We start from the raw sequence: 19,893 nt of genomic DNA on the forward strand, positions 1-19,893 counted from the left end.
ACATTTTTCCATTTCTGTTTGTCACATGTCTGTGGAAATTGTTCAGTTTGTCTCAGTTGTTGAATCTTATTGTCACGATCGTCATATGGAGTAGACCAAAGAGCAGCGTGGTGTGAATGCATATTTTAATGATTAAACGGAAAACACGAAGTACACTAAACAAACAACGGGCTGGCTGACGGCTCTGGCGGCTCAGGACAGACGGGAGGCTGTGGCGGCTCAGGACAGACGGGAGGCTGTGGCGGCTCAGGACAGACGGGAGGCTGTGGCGGCTCAGGACAGACGGGAGGCTGTGGCGGCTCAGGACAGACGGGAGGCTGTGGCGGCTCAGGACAGACGGGAGGCTGTGGCGGCTCAGGAGAGACTGGGCCGAGGACACGCACCTCAGGGCGAGTGCGGGGAGGAGGAACAGGGCGTACTGGCCTGCCGAGTCGCACTATAGGCCTGGTGCCGGCACTATAGGTAACGGGCTGGGGACACGCACCTCAGGGCGAGTGTGAGGAGCAGGAACAGGGAGTACTGGGCTCTGCAGACGCACAGGAAGCCTGGTGTGGGGGGCTGTCACCAGAGGGCTGGTGCGTGGAGATGGCACCGGATAGACCGGACCGTGAAGGCGCACTGGAGATCTTGAGAGCAGGGCTGGCACCATCCGCCCTGGCTGGATCCTCATCCTTGCCCGGCAGATGCGGGGAGCAGGGATGTAAACGCACCGGGCTAAGCACGCGTACTGGGGACACCGTGCACTCCACCGCATAACACGGTGCCTGACCAGTAAAACGCCCGCCACGGTAAGCACGCCTCGGAAAACTGTAACACCGAGCTGTCACAGGACGTGCAGGGATAGGGAAGCACACAGGAGGCCTGGTGCGTGGGGCTGGCACGGTTTTCACCAGACGGCTAGCACGCACCTCAGGACGAGTTTGGAGAGCTGACCCAGGTGACATCAAATCCCCGACATGCTCCGTCGGGCGGATGTCGTACCTCAGGCACCAACACAGCACCTCCCTCATAACTCTCTGCTCCAATCTCCCCATTAACTCCTTCACTGTCTCTGCTTCGCTCACCTCCAATTCCGCCCTGACCGGCTCTGGTTCCATCCTTGGCTCCTTACGGTAAGCAGGGGGAGTTGGCTCCGGTCTGACTCCTGACCGTGCCACACTCTCCCTGTGCCTCCCCAATACATTTTGGGACTGCCTATCGGGCTTCCAGCCGCACTGCCTTGCTGCCTCATACTGGCGCCTCTCTGCTTTCGCTACCTCCAGCTCTGCTTTGGGACGGCGATATTCCCCTGGCTATGCTCGGGGTCCTTTGCCGTCCAGACTCTCCTCCCAAGTCCAGAAGTCCTGCGATTGCTGCTGCTGTCCGTTACCACGCTGCTTGGTCCATTGTTGGTGGGTTATTCTGTCACGTTCGTCATATGGAGTAGACCAAAGCGCACCGTGGTGTGAATGCCTATTTTAATGATTAAACGGAAAACACAAAGTACACTAAACAAACAAACTAACAAGACGAACGTGACTGCTAACGAAACACTGTGCTAACGTGCAACATGACATAGACAATAACCCACGAACCACAATACAAAATAGGCTGCCTAAATATGGTTCCCAATCACTGATTGAGAACCATATCGGGCCAAAACAGTCTGTTTCCAACTAGACATGCAACATAGAATGCCCACTCATACCACACCCTGACCAAAGAAAACAGAGAAACAAATAACTCAAATAATGGTCAGGGTGACACTTATGTTCATACGAATATTTACACATGTTAAGTTTGCTGAAAATAAATGCAGTTGACAGTGCAAGGACATCTCTTTTTTTTTGCTGAGTTTATAAAGTGCATTCGGAAAGTACTCAGACCCCTTGACTTTTTCCACATTTTGTTACATTACATCCATTTTCTAAAATGGATTTAAAAAAATCCCGCATCAATCTAGACACACTATCCCATACTGGCAAAGCAAAAACAGGTTGTTAGATAGTAAAAAATATATCTTATTTTTTTTAAATAAAACACCCACGGAAGTATCACAAGTATTCAGACCCTTTACTCATTCCTTTGTTGAACCACCTTGGGCAGCGACTATTTCCTTGAGTCTTCTTGGGTATGACACTACAAGCCTGTATTTGGGGCGTTACTTCTCTGCAGATATCTATATCTAGGTTGTGACTGTTCATGCAAGTGTGTGTGTGTGTGTGTAATCTCCTCAGATCTCTGTGCAGTACCACCAGGCAGATGCCTGACCCTGCTGTTTGCTCGGTTGCCTCTGTGAAAGCCCTCATTATCACCCTGTGCAGAGAGAGATGGCTTACAGAGCTGTCACAATACTGCAGTGTAGCGCTCACTGACAGACAGCTCCAGACCAGAGGCACCCATCTACTGTCACCTGACTAAGAAGGAGCTTAGATTTATTTAACAAGAAACAGAATAACTGAAACACAAACGAGTGGAATCTTTTCTGTTTATCTTGATTGATCAAATCAAATGTTATTTGTCACATACACATGGTTAACAGATGTTAATGCGAGTGTAGCGAAATGCTTGTGTTTCTAGTTCCGACAATGCTTTAATAACCAACAAGTAATCTAACCTAACAATTCCACAACTACTACCTTACACACAAGTGTAAAGGGATAAAGAATATGTACATAAAGATTCAGTGGGGAAGAAATATTTAGTCAGCCACCAATTGTGCAAGTTCTCCCACTTAAAAGATGAGAGAGGCCTGTAATTTTCATCATAGGTACAATTCAACGATGACAGACAATGAGGGGGGAAAAATCCAGAAAATCACATTGTAGGATTTTTAATGAATTTATTTGCAAATTATGGTGGAAAATAAATATTTGGTCACTGACAAACAAGCAAGATTTCCGGCTCTCACAGACCTTTAACTTCTTCTTTTAAGAGGCTCCTCTGTCCTCCACTCGTTACCTGTATTAATGTCACCTGTTTGAACTTGTTAGGAGTATAAAAGACCCCTGTCCACAACCTCAAACAGTCACACTCCAAACTCCACTATGGCCAAGACCAAAGAGCTGTCAAATGACACCAGAAACAACATTGTAGACCTGCACCAGGCTGGGAAGACTGAATCTGCAATAGGTAAGCAGCTTGGTTTGAAGAAATCAACTGTGGGAGCAATTATTAGGAAATGGAAGACATACAAGACCACTGATAATCTCCCTCGATCTGGGGCTCCACGCAAGATCTCACCACGTGGGGTCCAAATGATCACAAGAACAGTGAGCAAAAATCCCAGAACCACATGGAGGGACCTAGTGAATGACCTGCAGAGAGCTGGGACCAAAGTAACAAAGCCTACCATCAGTAACACACTACGCCGCCAGGGACTCAAATCCTGCAGTGCCAGACGTGTCCCCCTGCTTAAGCCAGTACATGTCCAGGCCCGTCTGAAGTTTGCTAGAGAGCATTTGGATGATCCAGAAGACGATTGGGAGAATGTCATATGGTCAGATGAAACCAAAATAGAACTTTTTGGTAAAAACTCAACTTGTTGTGTTTGGAGGACAAAGAATGCTGAGTTGCATCCAAAGAACACCATACCCACTGTAAAGCATGGGGGTGGAAACATCATGCTTTGGGCCTGTTTTTCTGCAAAGGGACCAGAACGACTGATCCGTGTAAAGCAAAGAATGAATAGGGCCATGTATAGTGATATTTTGAGTGAAAACCTCCTTCCATCAGCAAGGGCATTGAATATGAAACGTGGCTGGGTCTTTCAGCATGACAATGATCCCAAACACACCGCCCGGGCAACGAAGGAGTGGCTTTATAAGAAGCATGTCAAGGTCCTGGAGTAGCTTAGCCAGTCTCCAGATCTCAACCCCTTGGAAAATCTTTGGAGGGAGTTGAAAGTCCGTGTTGCCCAGCAACAGCCCCAAAACATCACTGCTCTAGAGGAGATCTGCATGGAGGAATGGGCCAAAATACCAGCCACAGTGTGTGAAAACCTTGTGAAGACTTACAGAAAACGTTTGACCTCTGTCATTGCCAACAAAGGGTATATAACAAAGTATTGAGAAACGTTTGTTATTGACCAAATACTTGTTTTGTTGTGTGTTTTTTTGCCCCACTGTATATGATTGAGTGATGATACAGAACGGCATAGGCGAGATGCAGTAGATGGTATCGAGTACAGTATGAGAAGAGTAATGTAGGATATGTACATTATATTAAGTGGTATTGTTTTAAAGTGTCTAGTGATACATTTTTTACATAAATTTACATTATTAAAGTGGCTGGACTTGAGTATGTTGGCAAAGCCACTCAATGTTAGTGGTGGCTGTTTAACAGTCTGATGGCCTTGAGATAGAAGCTGTTTTTCATTCTCTCTGTCCCTGCTTTGATGCACCTGTACTGACCTCGCCTTCTGGATGATAGCGGGGTGAACAGGCAGTGGCTCGGGTGGTGGTTGTCCTTGATGCTCTTTATGGCCTTCCTGTGACATTTGGTGTTGTAGGTGTCCTGGATGGTAGGTAGTTTGTCCCCGGTGATGCATTGTGCAGACCTTACTACCCTCTGGAGAGCCTTACGGTTGTGGGTGGAGCATTTGCCGTACCAGGCGGTGATACAGCCCGACAGGTGGCTCTCGATTGTGCATCTGTAGAAGTTTGAGTGCTTTTGGAGACCAGACAAATTTCTTCAGCCTCCTGAGGTTGAAGAGGCGCTGCTGTTCCTTCTTCACAACGCTATCTGTGTGGGGGGACCAATTCAGTATTTCTGTGATGTGTACGCCAAGGAAATGAACTTGCTCCCTCTGCTGTTTCCTGAAGTCCACAATCGTCTCCTTTGTTTTGTTGACGTTGAGTGAGGTTATTTTCCTGACACCACACTCCAAGGGCCCTCACCACCTCCCTGTAGGCCGTCTCGCCATTGTTGGTAATCAAGTCTATCACTGTAGTTTCGTCCGCAAACTTGATTGAGTTGGAGGCGTGCATGGTCACACAGTCGTGGGTGAACAGGGAGTACAGGCGAGGGCTCAGAACGCACCCTTGTGGGGCCCCAGTGTTGAGGATCAGCGGGGTGGAGATGTTGTTACCTACATTCACCACCTGGGGGCGGCCCATCAGGAAGTCCAGTACCCAGTTGCACAGGGCAGGGTCTCGAGCTTGATGACGAGTTTGGAGGGTACTATGGTGTTAAATGCTGAGCTGGGCAATTTATGCTAGACTAAAAGGACTGCCAGTGTAAAGATTAATTGTGCTTGCTTAGCGAGTACCGCTTCCTACTAATTCGGCTCAGGCTCACGCTGAGGCTCAAACCCAGGAACTCTGCTTTCTAGCATGTGACCTCCCTCCTGAAGCTTCTTACCAGTCACGCAATGTGAAAAGCTAGCTATTCAGCGGTGCAAGTTGGAACACTTAATGAAATCATCCAGTGTTACCGAAGTAAATTGACTAGCAGTGAATTTACTCTGCACAGTGACTTTCACCCATTAGATGCAGAAAGAGAGGGGTGCAGGATTATAGTTACCAGCTCCCTCAGTGTCAATCTGACTGCCTGACCAGCATATGAAGGTCATAGTGGGTGTGCAGCCACTGCACTTGAGGAACAACTCTGCAGGGGACCTTAATACTCTGCTGGGAAGTATTCAGGCAAAGGGATATTGGATAGATGGCATTTTTTTAAATCAATTAACACATTTCTTCAGGTTTTTTCTGCAGCAAAAAGGCCCACTTGGCCTTCACCACACATTCCAGACCCCTTGGTAACCATTTTAACTCCTTTTTATTGGGAGATTGAAAGTCAATGTTAGGACAGGTTGGCATACAATGCCTTAACGTTGGACAGCATTACAATTTTGGGGATTTTGATTGCAATCTGAGATTAGGCTTAATAAAATTCTGCCTAGTCGGTTATATTAAAGTAATATTTTTTGACAATCATTTTTTTGAATGCACTAACCTCGTAGCTGAGATGTTCATCTTGCTAGAGGTTAGATGGTAGTTATTTTTATATTGTATGGCTCCTGTATTGGAGTAAGGTGAGAACTCAATGTTGTCTCAATGGTACATGTATACACTCACTCATAAATTCCACCCTCATGATTTTTTTTTCTTGGGGGGGGTCGCAATTTTTTTTTGCCCTGGAAATGAATGTAAAATACCTCAATCATTGGTCTTTAAAACGTTAATGCCTTAGGGTTCCCTTTTGCAACTTGTCAAACAGGACTTGGATGTTATTTGGGGCACCATGGTCCAGTAAGCAGTAAACAATTCTTCCCACCCCCCTAGTTTTCAATTCAATAGGTACAGACTCCTACAATAATATGATCTTGTTTATATAAAAAATCTTTATCATGCCTAAACATAACTATATACACAGTTGAAGTCGGAAGTTTACATACACTTAGGTTGGAGTCATTAAAACTAGTTTTTCAACTACTCTTCAAATTTCTTGTTAAACTATAGTTTTGGCAAGTCTGTGTCATGCACAAAGTAGATGTCCTAAGTAATTGATAAATGTAATTGTTTACAGACAGGTTATTTCACATAATTCACTGTATCACAATTCCAGTGGGTCAGAAGTTAACATACACTAAGTTGACTGTGCCTTTAAATAGCTAGGAAAAATCCAGAATGTCATGGCTTTAGAAGCTAGTAATAGGTTATCTGACATTTTTTGGTTCAATTGGATGTGTACCTGTGGATATATTTCAAGGCCTACCTTCAAACTCAGTGCCTCTTTGCTTGACATCATGGGAAAATCAAAAGAAATCAGCCAAATCTGTAGACCTCCACAAGTCCGGATCATCCTTGGGAGCAATTTACAAATGCCTGAAAGTACCACGTTCATCTGTACAAAGAATTAGTACGCAAGTATGAACACCATGGGACCATGCAGCCGTCATACCGCTTAGGAAGGGGATGCATTCTGTCTCCTAGAGCTGAACGTATTTTGGTGCGAAAAGTGAAAATCAATCTCAGAATAACAGCAAAGGACCTTGTGAAGATGCTGGAGGAAACAGGTACAAAAGTATCTATATCCACAGTAAAACGAGTCCTATTTTGACATAACCTGAAAGGCCGCTCAGCAAGGAAAAAGCCACTGCTCCAAAACCGCCATAGAAAAGCCAGACTACGGTTTGCACATGTTGACGAAGATCATACTTTTTGGAGAAATGTCCTCTGATCTGATGAAACAAAAATAGAACCGTTTGGCCATAATGACCATCGATATGTTTGGAGGAAAAAGGGGGATGCTTGCAAGCCTAAGAACACCATCCAAACCATGAAGCACGGGGGTGGCAGCATCATGCTGTGGGGGTGCTTTGCTGCAGGAGGGACTGTGGTACTTCAAAAAATAGATGGCATCATGAGGCAGGAACATTGTGGATATATTGAAGCAACATCTCTAGACATCAGTCAGAATGTTAGCTTGGTCACAAATGGGTCTTCCAAATGGACAATGACCCCAAAAATACTTCCAAAGTTGTGGCAAAATGGCTTAAGGAAAACAAAGTCAAGGTATTGGAGTGGCATTCACAATGCCCTGACCTCAATCCCATAGAACATTTGTGGGCAGAACTGAAAAATCGTGTGCGAGCAGGGAGGCCTACAAACCTGACTCAGTTACACCAGCTCTGTCAGAAGGAATGGGCCAAAATTCACCCAACTTATTGTGGGAAGCTTGTGGAAGGCTACCCAAAACGTTTGACACAAGTTGAACAATTTAAAGGAAATGCTACCAAATACTAATTGAGTTTATGTAAACTTCTGACACACTGGGAATGTGATGAAAGAAAAAAGCTGAAATAAATCATTCTCTCTACTATTATTCTGACATTTCACAATCTTAAAATAAATTGGTTATCCTAACTGACCTAAGACAGGGAATTTTTACTAGGATTAAATGTCAGGAATTGTGAAACTGAGTTTACATACAACTACATACAAGCCAAATACATTTAAACTTCTGACTTCAACTGTGTGTGTGTGTGTGCGCATATACTGTACGCTGGATTCATTCAAACTACCAGCATTATTTATATTAAAGTGTAACTTCACCTGCTGATTTGGCCTTGTTTTTGGCTTGCTCCTCAAGAAATGCTGGCGGCCAAGGCAGAAGTGAAACGTGAGCTGGCTTGTGGGTGTGGTTTGATTTGGGTGTGTCCTTTGCACCACCAAGACACATCCATCTGTCAACCATGCTCACAGTTGTTTTACCCCCACTTAATCACAACAAACAAACCTCCTTCAGATTGAGTTCAATAACTATTGGCAGATATATGGTGAGATAAGAGGAAGTGAGCTGCCCAGTGACGCGAGCCTACCAGATAAGTAAATGCATTTTACGCTCGCTTCGAGGCAAGCAACACTGAAGCATGCATGAGAGCACCAGTTGTTCCAGATGACTGTGTTGTCTCACTCTCCGTAGCCAATGTGAGAAAGACCTTTTTAAAACAGGTCAACATTCACAAAGCCGTGGGGCCAGATGGATAACCAGGACTGTACTCCAACTGGCAAGTGTCTACACTGACATTTTCAACCTCTCCCTGACCTAGTCTGTAATACCTACATGTTTGAAACAGACTACTGTCGTCCCTGTGCCCAAGAAAGTGAAAGTAACCTGCCTAAATGATTATCGCCCAGTAGCACTCACGTCAGTAGCCATTAAGTGCTTTCGAAGGCTGGTCATGGCTCACATCAACACCATAATGCCGGAAACCCTAGAGCCTCTCCAATTCGCATAACGCCCCAACAGATCCACAGATGACACATTCTCAATCGCACTCCAAACTCGCCTTTGCGACATGGACAAAAGGAACACCTATAAAAATGCTGTTCATTAACTACAGCTTAGTGTTCAACACCATAGAGCCCACGGCTCAACACTAAGCTAAGGACCCTGGGACTAAACACCTCCCTCTGCAACTGGATACTGGACTTCCTGATGGGCCACCCCCAGGTGGTAAGGGTAGACAACAACACATCTGCCACGCTGATCCTCAACACTGAGGCCCCTCAGGGGTGCGTGCTTAGTCCCCTCCTGTACTCCCTGATCACCCACGATGGCGTGGCCAGGCATGACTCCAATACCACCATTTAGTTTGCTGATGACAACAGCGGTAGGCCTGATCACCAACAATGATGAGTCTATAGGGAGGAGGTCCGAGATCTGTCAGTGTGGTGCCAGGACAACTACCTCTCCTTCAATGTGAGCAAGACAAAGAAGCTGGTCGTGGACTATAGGAAAAGGATGGCTGAACAGTTAGGGAAGGTAATTTAAATCGACAGGTGGAGAGTTTCAAGTTCCTTGGTGTCCACGTCACCAACAAACTATCATGGTCCAAACACACCAAGACAGTCATGAAGAGGGCACGACAACACCTTTTCCCCCTCAGGAGACTAAAAAGATTTGGCTTAGGTCCCTAGATCCTCAAAGTTCTACAGCTGCACCATCAAGAGCATCTTCACCAGTTGCATCACCGCCTGGTATGGCAACTGCTTGTTATCTGACCGTAAGGCTCTACAGAGGGAAGTACATACGCCCCAGTTCATCACTGGGGCCAAGCTTCCTGCCATACATGGCCTATATATTAGGTCAGACTCCAGTCACCCAAGTAATAGACTGTTCTCTCTGCTACCGCACGGCAAGCGGTACTGGAGCGCCAAGTCTATGACCAAAAGGCTCCTCAACAGCTTCTAACCCCAAGCCATAAGCCTGCTGAACAATTAATCAAATGGCCACCCGGACTATTTACATTGATTTCCCCCCCCCCCTTTGTTTTTTTTATTATCTATGCATAGTCACTTTACAAATTACCTCAACTTACCGGTACCCCCTGTATATAGCCTCATTATTGCTTTGTAATTGTATTTTTTTTCTCAACTCTATTTTATTTTAAATATTTTAACTATTTCTTGTGCTGCGTTATTTGATAAGGGCTTGTAAGTAAGCATTTAACAGTAAGTTCTACACCTGTTTTATTCGGCGCATGTGACATACAATATTTGAATAGGTCAGTAGCCTATAAAGTAATATAAGAATAATGCAATTGCTGAATTTTTGTAGATATTCTTAACTAAGTGTTTTGATAACTTTCAGATTTTGTAACAGGTCCATGTAGAATAAACAACCTTATCATAATACCATAGAAGTAGTTCTGCTAATATCACATTGTGCACCTTTCACTTTTCATTCTCAGCCAATACTCTTACTGTGTCTATCAACATTTTGTCTGGTGGTAATGGGCCTACCTTGACAAACATGTCAGTGGTCATCCTGTGTGGTGTCCCGTATATAACAGGAGTTCTCTGATTCTGCTGTAGAATATACAGGGTTATTCCCTCCCCATATGTACTGATATCATTCAATAAAAAAAGACGGCATTACATTTTTACTAGACAAAACTTTTACTTGTACTGAGTGCCAGGTCTCTCTCCAAGCCAGTCTGGACTTCATCACATCTTGCAAATCTCCATGTGCTGGCTCCATACATGTTTCTGTGAACACATACACATAGTCACTGTTCTATTACCAATGGCAGTTAAGAGAGGTAATATCTTATCCAAACAGGTATTATGTTGAAGTTTGAACAGATCAGATAACATCTGCCCAATTATGGTCACCCCATCAAACAACCGAGGCTGGTGTCTCGCAAAAACATCTACAATCCTCTCCATCTGTAGAAATAGCTAGTTAAGGCCGAATTCATCAGTGACACATGGAATGAAAAGGGTGTTACAAATACTGGACTTTTTTCTGTGCTGTATTATTAGTAATCGACTTCAGTCCCACATTGTGGATGTGTTGAGTGCCTCGTCTCTCTCCATTCAGAGATGTCAGTATCATGCCTGTCTGTTGGTCATGACTCCATCACATCTTGCAAGTGCTGACTCCATAGACCCATCTGTGAACACATACAGTCACTCTCTTCTATTACCAGTGATGTCTGACTAACAAATATATACTATGTTGATGTTTGAACAGGTCAGACCTATCTAATTCTAGTCTCCCCATCAACGACCGTTGGTAAGCAGTCGAGGTGGGGCTAGAGGTAAGGTATTTGCCAGCGCCCCATTGATGGGCATGGCTTCGTAGATCAGCTCCTGGTCCCTCCATCAAATACACTGGTCGGTCACACACACAAACAGACAGAGACCACAGATTACATGATCAATGGTGGTTATGATTAGCATGGTGAAACTAACCTTATCACTACATTCACCTTTCTATTTCACTTAAGATATCATGATATGTGAAGTGAAATAGAATGGTAAATCAAGAGGTCAGGCAGGTTCCACCAGGCTAGGTTATGAACGGGAATTGGAACAACTTGAAACTGTTTTAACTTTTGACCAGGTCAAATGTTAACAATCCTGATTTCAAGTGTCCTCCCTGTTCCATTTTATAGGATTGCTCAAAGCAAGGGAATGTCTGCGTGATGCTGAGGGTCCCCTTGCTGGACTACTCTGTTTCATGATCAGCTGTAAACTGGACATCTCTTGAACAACTGCAGCAGGAAATCTTCAATATCAATTTACTTCCTCATCTTATGTGTTGGTGATGACTGGGGGTGCCTGTGACAGGTGATACAATAGATAGCCAAGGGGTAAATTGCATTTTGTTATAAAGAAAGAACAAAGCTTTTTGATAATACACTTCACAACCAAAATGAATCTACTACTTGTATCAGCTTGACTGGGTTATTAATTAAAATGCTAGTTTATCAAACTGGGTATTTTTTTAATATACTTTCACGTAGCACACATTACCGTTGTTGATGAAGCCATCTGTGTCATCAGGGTAGTAACTCGGGACAAGCTCATTTGATGCTCTACAGATGTAGACTGACTGTAGCCTCAGATTGGATTAGATTCAGGCCGGTGACGCTGTTACAATTTGTTGCTCTTATTTCACTACATTATTCAGCCTCAGACATGAGTTATCTACCACCATAGGTGCATCCAATTATTTAGTTTTGCCCTTGACAATACAGAATACACTTGTACGAGCTACGAACTAACTTGTAAAATCCGACATGTATGAAAACGTTAGCTTGCTATCTATCTAGCCTGCCTCGCTAGCATTAACAAATGATAACGTTACATAACCAGCAATATACAGACAATACACAAACTTGTATGAGCTATGACCTAACTATGTTGTAATGAGGTAGCTAGCTAGCCTGCCTCGCTAGCTAACGTTAACGAGCCTGCCTTGCTTTATCAAAAGATAACCAAACACAACCAGCAATAGCGTTATCAAACACATCCAACCTGATTTCAGTTGCTTCTTCATTACTGAGATAAAGGCATGCTGTGTTCAATAAGGAAGGGGGAATTCCATTGTCTGAGAGAATTGATCAGCTGTGGCTTGGGAAATGTGCTATAAAGATAAGCATGGAGAAAATACCAATTTACCTCCTGTGACTTTGCCATTGTCCCTTGTTGGGAATTTGATGTATAATGACTAAACAATATCTATATTTTAAATGGAACTATAATTAATTGAACTCTACCCTGTTTTACAATATCTGATTAATAATGTGAATTCATAAGGAAGGGATTGTGTAGCATGAAACAGGGGGTAATTAAACATAATAAATACCATTCCAGCTTGGTTGGGAGGAATGGATTGTGGTTTTTAGTAAGCAGAAAGGATTGTTAACCTATGGTTGAACCGACTCAACTTAGCTCTGGGATGTTTAGATAAGGCAGTGAGTGTTTTCCATTATCTGGTGCTGTCTTCTGAATAGTGATAGATGAAGGTGAGATTTCAGCAGTTAATCTTGATAATTGTGTGTCTGGAGTGAGCGAGCTACGGGGTTGGAATAAACTTTTGAACCTGCTTTGTCCTGGTCGATAGGAGAAAGGACATTTTGTAACCTATGACGTCATATTTTGTATATAAACTGTTGTTCGTGGTTTCATGGCAACGAGCTCCGAGAATAAATACTATTATCTAATTTTGATAAGATTGGTCTCTGTCTATTTTATGCAAATAGGAATCTTACAAATTCTTATAAAATAGACTGAGTGATTTAATTAACACACAGGAATTATGAAATTCCGATGACAGCCCTCAATCTGTGGAGCAAATAGGTGACTAAACTCAACATGAACTTAGAACTAGATGCTTTGTTAGAACTACAGTTAGAACTAGATGGTTTGTGTCAGCTGTGGGACAAAAAAAGTACAACCAAGTTCATTTATTTTTTTATTAAAGACCAATCGAAATAGGTACCATGTGCCAGACCAGTTTGTCAGTGACTGTCATATTTTATCATGGGTATACTGGGTATACATAGGGTCATAATGCTTTTATACATTTCAGATGAAGAAAGACTAGACCTTGATGTACAATGCCTTCAGAAAGTATTCAGACAAACAAAGCGGTGTAATGGGTTCGCACTCAAAATATATTGCTTAAAGCTTACTTCATTATCCAATGCGTACACAGACGTTTTGGCTTTACAGCCACATTCAGTGTGTACAATTTTCTTTAATTCAAAGCAGCATTTGTAAAGAACAACAGATGAGCAGCAGATGGTTCTAATCAGGGTTGCCACTCATCTGCCAATCAGGGACCCGGCCCCTCTGGTTTACCTGTATGCAAATTAGTCACAAAAAGAGAGAATTATAGGGTATGGGAGCAGGCACGAAGGGGCAACTCGCAAATCAATCGCCCAGGGGTGTCCGCTCACCTAAATACGTCACATCAATTCATGAGAGAGCCCACCACAAAGGACATCAGATAAAGCCGTTCATAAATATGTGGGGCTAACTCATAAACAATTGTGCAAAATCTGATATGGAAAGTGTTCTTGTATAAATGTGGCTTTAACCTCAACAGCATTTGGAATTTTGGATGAAAAGCATGCCCAAATTAAACGGCCTGCTACTCGGGCCCAGAAGATATGATATGCATATAACTGGTAGATTTGGATAGAAACACTCAAGTCTCCAAAACTGTTAAAATAGTGTCTGTGAGTATAACAGAACTGATTTAGCAGGCAAGAACCTGAGAAAAATCCATTCAGGAAGTAGTTTTTTGGGGGGTTTTGTAGTTTTCTATTCAATGCCATTACAGTATCCATTGACTTAGGACTCCATTTCCAGTTCATATGCCTTCCACTAGATGTCACCAGTCTTTAGAAATCGTTTCAGGCTTGTATTCTTATAAATGAGGGAGTAAGACCAGTCTGAACGAGTGGAACCTAACGTGACGCAGAGTTTGTTTTTTTCAGGCGCAAGTGCATTTCTTGTTTACCTTTTTATATTGACAACGTTATTGTCCGTTTGAAATATTATAGATCATTTAGGTTAAAAAACAACCTGAGGATTGAATATAAACATCGTTTGACATGTTTCTATTAACTTTACGGATACAATTTGGATGTTTTGACTGAGTTTGAGCCTGTGGATTACTGAAGAAAACGCGCTAACAAAACTGAGGTTTTTGGATATAAAGAGACTTCGTCGAACAAAAGGAACATTCATTGAGTAAATGAATGTCTTCTGATTGCCACCATATGAAGATCATAAAAGGGATTAATTTTATCTCTATTTCTGAGTTTTGTAACGCTTCTGCTTGGCTGGTTACTGTTTGTAATAATTTGTTAACTGGGCTATGTTCTGGGCTAGGTATTTTCTGGGCTCGGTATGCTTTCTCCGAAAAGCATTTTATAAATATGACACTGTGGTTGGTTTAACCTCTTACACCTATGGTGGCGCTATTTCATTTTTGGAAGAAAAACGTTCCCGTTTTAAACAAGATATTTTGTAACAAAAAGATGCTCGACTGCATATAATTGCTACTGTTCGAAAGAAAACACTCTGACGTGTCCAGAAATACAAATATCTTCTCTGTGCGTGCCCTTTAACGTGAGCTTCAGGCAAAACCAAGATGACTTGGCATCCAGGAAATGACAAGGATTTTTGAGGCTCTGTCTTTCATGATCTCCTTATATGGCTGTGAACGCAAGAGGAATGAGTCTGCCCTTTCTGTCGTTTCCCCAAGGTGTCTGCAGCATTGTGACGTATTTGTAGGCAGATCATTGGAAGATTGACCATAAGAGACCACATTTACCACGTGTCCGCCCGGTGTCCTGCGCCGAAATTGGTGAGCAAAAGTCACCTGCCAGTATTTTTCCATGGGGCACAGAGAGAGAAGCAAGCTTCCACGAACTGCATGTCAATGAAGAGATATGTGAAAAAACACCTTGAGGATTGATTCCAAACAACGTTTGCCATGTTTCGGTCGATATTATGTAGTTAATCCGGAAAAAGTTTCACGTTGTAGGTGACTGCATTTTCGGTTCGTTTCGGTAGCCAGGCGCAATGTAGAAAACGGAACGATTTCTCCTATACACAGACGCTTTCAGGAAACACTGCGCATCTGGTATGTGGCTGGGAGTCTCCTCATTGAAAACATCAGAAGCTCTTCAAAGGTAAATGATTTTATTTATTTGGTTATCTGGCTTTTGTGAAAATGTTGCGTGCTACATGCTACACAAAATGCTATGCTAGCTTTGCATACTCTTACACAAATTAGTCAATTTCTATGGTTCAAAAGCATATTTTGAAAATCTGAGATGACAGTGTTGTTAAGAAAAGGCTAAGCTTGAGAGCAAACGCATTATTTTAATTTTATTTGCGATTTTCAGAAATCGTTAACGTTGCGTTATGCTAATGAGCCTGAGGCTTAGTCACAATCCCGGATCCGGGATGGGGAGTTTCAAGAGGTTATAACAAGAAGTTAAGCTTTAACCTCTAGCGTCGAGCAATCCCGTATCCGGGAGCATAATCATAGCCTCAAGCTCATTAGCATAACGCAACGTTAACTATTTTTGAAAATCGCAAATGAAATAAATATATTGGCTCACATGCTTAGCCTTTTGTTAACACTGTCATTTCAGATTTTCAAAATATGCTTTTCAACCATAGCTACACAAGCATTTGTGTAAGAGTATTGATAGCTAGCATAGCATTAAGCCTAGCATTCAGCAGGCAACATTTTCACAAAAAAAAGAAAAGCATTCAAATAAAATCATTTACCTTTGAAGAACTTCCCATGTTTTCAATGAGGAGACTGTGTTAGATCGCAAATGTTCAGTTTTTCCAAAAAGATTATTTGTGTAGAAGAAATCGCTCCGTTTTGTTCAGCACGTTTGGCTAAGAAAAGAGAACTGAAAATTCAGTCATTACAACGACGAACTTTTTCCCGAATTAACTCCATAATATCGACAAACATGGCAAACGTTGTTTAGAAACAACCCTCAAGGTGTTTTTCACATCTTTTCGATGATAAATCATTCGTGGCAGTTGCCTTTTTCTTCTGAACCAAATGGCATGCAGCTGAAGATTACGCAATAATTTTGACGGAGGACACCAGGCGGACACCTGGTAAATGTAGTCTCTTATGGTCAATCTTCCAATGACATGCCTACAAATAGGTCACAATGCTGCAGACATCTTGGGGAAACGACAGAAAGTATAGGCTCATTCCTTGCACATTCACAGCCATATAAGGAGACATTGGAACACAGCCCATTCAAAATCTGGGGCATTTCCTGTATGATATTTCATCTTGGTTTCGCCTGTAGGATTAGTTCTGGGGCACTCACAGACAATATCTTTGCAGTTTTGGAAACGTCAGTGTTTTCTTTCCAAAGCTGTCAATTACATGCATAGTTGAGCAACTTTTCGTGACAAAATATCTTGTTTAAAACGGGAACGTTTTTTTATCCAAAAATTAAGAGCGCCCCCTATATCGAAGAAGTTAAACCTATATAAAAATTCAGAAAACAAAACATATTTAACAATGAGCATTTATGTAATTGAATTTGGTGCTCTGCAACCTCACTGGATGTTGCCCAGATGGGACGCTAGCGTCCCACATACCCTAGAGAGGTTAAAGGAAGAATGCGAAATCTTGTTCTTCGTTTAAAAGTGTGGAGATACAGAATTTAAGTTATATATCCAGATCGCTTCTCTTTGGAGTAATTTGTTGTCATAGTCTGTGACGCAGTCCCCTCTAGGTGGTGGATGAACCTTTTAGATCCCGACGCAACACAATTCATTAACAGAAGGATTTTCTTTCTATAAAGTGTCTCGCAACTGGCGAGGTGATATCTTGATGTCTAATAGTGGATATACGTTCTCCACGACGTCCTTTCAAGGCATGGGATATACATCTTATTGCAAGAACACTAATATATGAATAAATAACTCCTTTAGTAGTGCAATTTATATATTTACCTCATAGGTCCTAGAAGTCTGAAGGCATGCAAAGTTGGAACATTTCCTTATGGTGCCATGAGGTACAGAATCTACAGTGGAAGCATCGTTTTATGAATGCCTCTTCTCTCTCCACATCTGATTTAACTAATATATTTGATAGATTTCTTGATCGTTTATAGGTGAATAAAGGTGGATTCTGGAAAACAGATTTTAGACACAAGGCCGAATATACAGTTGTGTTACTTGGCCTACAGAATTTACATTTTTTACTTAAATCGTCTTAAATCTATGTCAAGATTTGACAATGGCTGTCGAGCAGTGATCAACAACCAACTTGATAGAGCTTGAAGAATTTCTTCGAAGAATTTGAAAATATTGTACAATCCAAGTCTACAAAGCTCTTAGACTTACTCAGAAAGACTCAGTTGTAATTGCTGCCAAAGGTGATTTTAACACATATTGACTCACTGTGAATACTTATGTAAATGAGATCTTACTGGTATTTAATTTTCAATACATTTATACAAATGTCTAAAAACATGTTCACTTTGTCATTATGGGGTATTGTGTGTAGATGGTTGAGAACAAATATTTAATCAATTTTCGATTCAGGCTGTAGCACAACAAAATGTAGAATAAGTCAAGGGGTTTGAATACTTTCCGAAGGCACTTTAAATTCAAATTCAGATTTGCCTGAAGGTGGTGAGATGCATTCTGGGTAATGTCGGCACATGAAAAGGCCTGCATTGTTCCCTTCATAGATCATACCAGAGTCTGTTTGGGTTCATTAGCCTATTTGTTCAAATAGCCTCCTAATGAAATATAATTAATCCATCAGAATGTCATTCCATTTCTCCTTGGCATCACACAGCTCCGGATTCCCTGAACAAACAGCAAGCAGTTCTAACTGGAATTGTCCCACACAGAGGAAAAATCCTGCTGGTTTTTCTGGGAAAACACTGTCTGATATTCTAATTAGCTGCAGGCCCAGATGACACGTCTCAAATAAGCAATAGCAGGTTATTTTTGAAGAAGCCATTGTAGGAGGGCTTCAACTAAGCCTGTGACACTCATTAAATCACCCCTGTAGTAGACAATAACCAAACAAGTAATGATTCAGATGAAAAGGATTAGAGCTAGTCCTAATTACGTGGATGAATTGCTATCATGGTATTGTTTTCTTTGGACACAGATTCCAGGGTTATACTCCTACAAGGATTCTGAGCCTGGCTGCAGTGCTGTGGATGAGGAGAACAGTGAGCCCAAGATCTCTGATGAGGCCCGGCTCCTCAAGCAAAGGGTCCTGCTGCAGATCCCCCAACAGCAGAGGATGATACTGGGCCAGTCCTACACCTCTACCGTCACCCAGCGTATCCCACGGAGAGGAGAGATCGCTATGAAGTCCCGAAACTCCTCGTATACACACAATGTGCATTCCCGCAGCTACAGCCCCACTGCTAAATACGTTGTCACTGTGGAGCCCATTCAGAAGGATACAACTGAAATGGATGACTAACAGTGTCAACTAGAAGCAATTTTAATATAAGCTTGCAACAATGCTGTAATTCAACTATTGCAACAGTATTTGTAGAGCTTTATGCAGTAACAGCAAGTGCAATCATGTATGTCGAAGGTTTACGAATGTAATGTGTTTCTTTGATATGGCCATAGCTTTGCTTGAAAGAAGGCCTCCTATTCTGTTGACAAATGCATAGCTAATAGACAAAGCAATGTCTGAAACAATGATTTATATATGCAGTAGATGGCTATTAGGAGGGGGCGTGTTGAAGCCACCGCACCTCCATCTTGGCAAAGATATTTTGGAAGTTATAGAAATGTATTTGTTAATGTCGACATAAATGTCTGCCACGTTTAGTCTATTTCAGACAGCTTAAAGCATACTTTAAAATTATGTCAGCTAAACATTAAAAAGGCAAAACATATTCCATAAAGTATCATTTTGAGATTACGAATTTTATTGTCCCCACTACAACAGAAAATACTTAAATACATGTAATTCTGTCCTTTAAACATTTCATTGAAGTAATGTAGAATTCCATTAATTCCTATGGGGGATTGACGGCTTCAAAGCATCACAATGGCAAATACATAGCATGAGCAATCCAGGATTTAAATAAATCATTGGCCAGAAACAATGTGACTGTGCTCAATAGATTTGCCTATAACATAGCTGAATCATTAAGAACAGACAGATCAATGAAGTGACGCTGACCCTGTACACATTGAGCTCTGTCTCTGTCATTAGAGGGATTCATAAATTGGATTTGAGAAGAAACTCTAGGTACCATATTTCCGTCTTACTGCCTGTCAGGCGAAAATGTTGAACAAAAGACTGTCTTGCAGAAATAACCCACATTCTATCACGATGAGGGACATGCATGAAGTTAAACCATTAAAAATATTCTTAAATTACACTTTCATGACCGTTTCTTAATAGCATGTGTCTGTTTGCACATCCTCACTTTGCATTAAGTCCTTACTTTAAAAATGTATATACAGTGTTTTCAGAAAGTATTCAGACGCGTGCTTTTTTCCACATTGCCTTCTGTTACAGCCTTCTAAAATGTATTATATACCTTTACCCCATTCAATCTACGCAAAGTATTCGACAATGTCAAAGAGAAAAACAGGTTTTTAGTAATTCTTGCACATTTAT

At 42.1% G+C, this 19,893-nt stretch overlaps 1 protein-coding gene across 1 annotated transcript in view; it reads left to right on the top strand.

Moving 5' to 3' along the window:
• Positions 1-19,621, top strand: part of plin1 (perilipin 1) — a 32,864-nt gene extending 13,243 nt beyond the window's left edge. The window contains exon 9 of the mRNA XM_064952990.1: positions 18,409-19,621. Coding sequence (XP_064809062.1) covers positions 18,409-18,732 — 324 coding nt within the window. The 3' untranslated portion in view covers positions 18,733-19,621. The remainder of the gene's footprint in view (positions 1-18,408) is intronic.
• The last annotated feature ends 272 nt before the right edge of the window (positions 19,622-19,893 follow it).

This window comes from Oncorhynchus masou, chromosome 31, assembly GCF_036934945.1.
Source record: "Oncorhynchus masou masou isolate Uvic2021 chromosome 31, UVic_Omas_1.1, whole genome shotgun sequence".
Taxonomy (NCBI): Eukaryota; Metazoa; Chordata; class Actinopteri; order Salmoniformes; family Salmonidae; genus Oncorhynchus; species Oncorhynchus masou.